The sequence below is a fragment of the Echinops telfairi genome, unplaced genomic scaffold, assembly GCF_000313985.2.
Source record: "Echinops telfairi isolate 266 unplaced genomic scaffold, ASM31398v2 ScPeMD7_31;HRSCAF=116, whole genome shotgun sequence".
Taxonomy (NCBI): Eukaryota; Metazoa; Chordata; class Mammalia; order Afrosoricida; family Tenrecidae; genus Echinops; species Echinops telfairi.
In genome coordinates, this window is record NW_022103928.1 from 47,643,354 (window position 1) to 47,648,300 (window position 4,947).

A 4,947-nucleotide genomic window follows, 5' to 3' on the forward strand; every position below is an offset into this window, starting at 1 on the left:
TCTTTACTACAGAAACAGAATAAAGGGTTGGTTTGTCCCCACTCTGGTAACTTTGGGATGATTTTGCCCTGGGCAGCATATTTCAGTCTAATATTTAATTTCGTCTTGAGTTATCTCTTGGAAATATCTGTTGAGCTCTTTCCCCTTCATCATTCCTTTTTGTTTTAGTTGCTCTAGAGCAGTGGTTCTCAACCTTCCTCATGCTGGGACCCTTTCATGCAGTTCCTCACGTTGTGATGACCCCCCCAACCATAAATTTATCTTCATAGCTACTTCATCACTATCATTTTGCTACTGTGATGAATCGGGTCACTCCTGTGAAAGGGTCAATTCGATCCCCAAAGGGGTCGCGACCCACAGGTTGAGAACCACTGCTCTGGAGCAAGCTCAGGGTTCAGAGTCTTTTCTGACACCCATCTTGACAACTCTCTTTTCTGTCTCATTAATCACTTTTTGCATGCATGACGGTCTCAAAACATGTCCAGTTTTCTGTCCTTGGTGTTCAATGTGTTGCATCTCTTCTTGACATTCGAGTCTGACATATTCAAGGTTATATGTTGACTTTCATGGTTTTAATTTTCATGAGCTTCAAGTCAAAGCATTGTCCTGTTCCACTGTGGACCCCAGCGTCATTGTGGACTGCTGATCTTGAGCTTCTCCACGGGCTGTTCTGTATTAGACCTTAAATTCAGGAGGAGGCTATCGATGATGGTGAAAATGCAAAATCCATTTGCAGAGACCTCAGACAGATTAAGCTTCATTGAATTCCTTCTGGTCATTCACCAGGGATGGGGATAATCTTGCCTCAGTGCTTTGGAAAGGGGATTATTTCCGTCCCTCTCCAGGCATGCCAGGGAGAAGCAGTCCCCTAGAAGCTTGTGAGGGTGTGTCCTTGACGGGGTCCCATAGTTCTGAGTCTGGCTTTATTAGTCAATCCTGACTGCCGATGTCCAAAGGCTCTGGACAGTCTTGTGAGCTCTTCTAACATGTATGCATTCCAGTCGTGGCCCTCTTCCCCGCTTCCCGAGCCCCACTTCTTATTGTGATTATTGCTCTGCCACCAGTCATGGGTTTGTGACTTCCTTTTCTGGGTTCTATATCTTCCTTAACTAGCATCCTGGTTGAATCCTGGGTGCCACCATGACCTCATGCTGACTGCACCCCTCATCCAGATGATGTGTCTGGTTTTGTGTTGTCCTGTCTCTTTTAATATTTAATAAAGGTCTTCCTTAAACATTTGGGGTTGGGGTGTCTTTTGTACTGGAAGACACTGCCCACAGCGGTAGTCAATTTGATTCCTGTGCACGTCATCGGTAGAAGTCCATGAGTACAGTTGCCGTTGTGTGGTTGAAAGATGGTGTTTGTGATAAACTCATTGGCCTGGCAAAATCTAAAATGTGACCTCCAGATTTCTTTCCACCACCAAGACCACATTTTCCAACTGTTCTTCCTTCCTCTTTGTTTCCAACTTCTAATTGCCAATAATCATCAATGCCTCTTGACGAGTACATGTTTGGTCGACTTCAGACTGGAGAAGTTGGTAGAATTCTTCAGTGTCTTCACCAGTGGTAGCAGTTTTCGTGAATGGTGAGTCAATTTGAATCATCATTGTGTTGACAAGACTTCTGTGTACTCTCATACATTTTATCCTGTCTCAGAGAGCATTGCAGTTCAGGAGAGATCTTAAATTTCCCTTTTTGATGAGGAGTGTGAAGTCATTCCGTTTGAGTTTGTCATCCTCTGCATGGTAAGCCATATAATGGTCTGATTCAAGGTCAGACCATCCAGGTCTTTAAGGTGTTAGGCTTTATTTGACATTTCTGTAAGCACCCATCGCGGTGTGATCCTAAGGGACAAGCCATCTAGTCATATAGGATTGGAGATGTGATCCATAAAAACAACAACAGAACACACCCAAACTCACCGCTGTCAAGTCCACGCCAACCTTTCACAACCCCGGCAGTGAATTTTATCTCAGGAGAGGGCTATGCAAGCGATTAGGGAATTTGATAAATAACTTACATTGCCAAGAAAGAAATTGATGATCTGATCTAGGTAAACCCTAACCCAATTTACAATTAAAAAAATGTTTCACCAATGAATAAAAACACGAGTTATTTCTATGATCTGTGATTTGACCCAAACTGTCATAAATTTGCAGAATAAGTGAGAGCCCCTGTCTCCATGCCCCCACGAAAAGAGATGACAGCAAAGCAGAGGCAGTGTAAGGCCACCTGGACAGAACGTGGTCACTTGACAGGGACAGCCACTTTGAGAGGATTTCACTCAATTGTGATGATTCCAATAGTCTCTATAAACAATCCGCACTGTACTAAATGGAGAAGAACTTGGGCAGGAGAATGGGTTAGGCCACAAGGTTAGCAGCTCTAACTTGCCAGCCACGCCCAGGGTAAAGTTAAGGCCCTTTATTCTGCTCAAGATTTCAAAATCTCAGACACCCACCTGGGCAGGTCTACTCTGAGCTGTTGGGTCACTAAGAGTCAGAAGCAAGTCAATGACTAGGGACTTGTGAGCTTCACGGATAAAATCCCCAAAGGTACAACCACCTAAAAGCAGCTCGGGAGTTGGAAGGTATTCTCCTGGTGGGTATGGTTTGCCCCGTTATAAATGGACTCTCTCTGCAAGTCCAGTAGTTTGTGTTTTTACCAGGTCAGGGGCCTCCCCAGGCCTGCGGATCTGCGGACTTGAGACAGCACCCTGCCATCTTTTCTTTTTAGTTAGCTTGGATGTATCAAGTCTGCCATCAGACCTGCTTATCTTGGATTCGTCAGTCAATGGACCAACTGTGTCCAAAGAAGATCCAGATTGAAATCTGAGTCTTGCCAGCCTTGATTACTGAGCTGAGAAGGTGAGTGGGGTGAACAGAAAACTCACTAAAAGGTTCTAATGAACAAAGGGGAGAGATCCCCAGAGTTTGGATGGGTGGTGTCACCAGTTTGACTATCCCTGAGATCTGAGCAGACTCAACTTCACGTCCACAGGTCAGGATTCCCTTTGGATCAGATTTCTCAGCATGAGCAGCAGGAACCCGCCCACCCTCTGTGAGCTTGCCATCCAGAGTATGTTGCAGGATGAGGCCACAACCATTGCTTGTCTTGACTGGCTGCCCACAGCACTCTTCCCACCCCTGTTCAAGGCAGCTGTTGCCGGGGGACACAGTGGCATAGTGAAAGCCATGGTGGCGTCCTGGCCCTTCATCCGTCTCCCCCTGGGTGCTCTTATGAAGCCTGGGAGTTCTCACCAGTCCACCTTAAAGGCTGCATTGGATGGTCTGGATAACCTGCTTTCCCAGAAGGTTCAACCCAGGAGATGCAAACTGATGGCGCTGGATTTGCGCCTGGACACTGTCACCAACTTCTGGAATGTGTTTGGAACCCAGTCCAGTACTTCCGAGCCCTCATTACAGACGCCCACGACCCCTCAGTCATGGTCTAAGGCTCAAGAAGGGGACCATTCAGGATCAGTGGAGAAGCATCAGTCCTTGGGCCGCTTGGAGGTGCTCACAGACTTGTGCTTTCAGGAGGCCTTTCCAGATAAACTCCTCACCTTCCTGATTGAAAGGGTCATGGAGAGAAAGGGCCTGCCACACCTGCGCTGTAGGAAGCTGCAATTTATAGGAACCACATCACTACTTCCTGTTTTTGGGGACATCCTGAACATGGTTCAACTGGACGCTGTCCAGGAGGTGGAAATGCATTGCTCATGGGACCTGCACAGCCTCAACTTGTTTGCTCCTCACCTGGCCCAGATGGTTCACCTGAACACACTCCATCTCTCTGGAATCTTCCTGAATTGTGCAATGTTTTGTCAAGAGAACGAGGTGGCAAACCTACTTGCCCAATTCACCTCTCCGTTCCTCGGTCTGCATCATCTCCAGCACCTCATCCTGGACTCTGTCTTCCTCAAAAATTGCCTCCACAAACTGCTCGGGTGCCTGCAGACCCCGTTGGAGACTCTCCGCATAAGTCACTGCAGCCTCGTGGCCTCTGACTCGACATGCCTGTCCTTGTGTGCTTGCACCAGTCAACTGCGGTCTCTGGGTTTGAGTGATGTATTCAGGGGTGGTGTGAGTCATGCATTCCTCCCAGGTCTGCTGCGGAGGGTCTCAGCCACCCTGACGCACCTTCACTTAGCTGCTTGTGGGATCACCGACTCGGAGCTCCGTGCCTTGCAGCCTGCTCTGGGCCTCTGCTCCCAGCTCAGCACGCTGGTGTTGTGTGGAAACTCAGTCTCCATGGCTGCCCTGCAGGCCCTGCTGCAACACACCATCCCCTTGTGCAAGTTCACCCTCCTGGAGCTCCCTGTCCCTCTGCATTGCTACGTTGGCTCCCAGAGCTCTCTACTCTGGGGTTCTCTTGTGTATGTGATAGAGGACCTGAAGCTGACCTTACAGCCCCTCAGGCCCTGTTCAGTCATCTTTTCTCCCAAGCATGACAGCAGCTCGTGGGACACGATCATCATCCATCTGTACAGCTGATGGCATTCATGATCTTTACCAGGGCTTCTCAGTGCTGACCTGTGCGTCTGGTTTTCTAACCCATTTATCAAATGTTAATGCTTCATATGCTTGTGGGATTGTTTTAGCTTTAGTTCCAGAAGATCAGATTACATTTGCTAGGATAAAGAGGCAATGGAATGGGGAAGATCCCAGGATGCATCTGAGTGCGTCAGCCTCCTCCCCAAGTCCACCCCTGCTTGCTTCCATCTCTCTTCTAGGAGACATCAAAGGAGAGCGAAGCCAGCAGGCAGAGGGGATGCTGACTCCCATCAGGAAACAAGGAACCCCAATTCACTGCCATTGCTCTTAGCAGCCCCCTGCCCCCCGTGGGTTTCTGAGACTGTGTAAGGGAGTAGAAAGCCCAGTCTTTCTCCTGTGGAGCTGCTGGTGGTTTCGAACTGCCCACCAGGCTCCTAGGAGACCATCAT

The 4,947-nt window shown here is 48.3% G+C and overlaps 1 protein-coding gene across 1 annotated transcript; it reads left to right on the plus strand.

The window, feature by feature from the left end:
* The first annotated feature begins 3,034 nt into the window (after positions 1-3,034).
* On the plus strand, positions 3,035-4,498 carry LOC101639089 (melanoma antigen preferentially expressed in tumors-like). Its single transcript, XM_045290154.1, has one exon. The coding sequence runs from the start codon at positions 3,035-3,037 to the stop codon at positions 4,496-4,498; it is 1,464 nt and encodes a 487-aa protein (XP_045146089.1).
* The last annotated feature ends 449 nt before the right edge of the window (positions 4,499-4,947 follow it).

What these genes read in the sequence shown, in the direction of transcription:
- LOC101639089 (XM_045290154.1), top strand. Translation starts at nt 3,035, where the DNA reads ATGAGCAGCAGGAACCCGCCCACCCTCTGTGAGCTTGCCATCCAGAGT.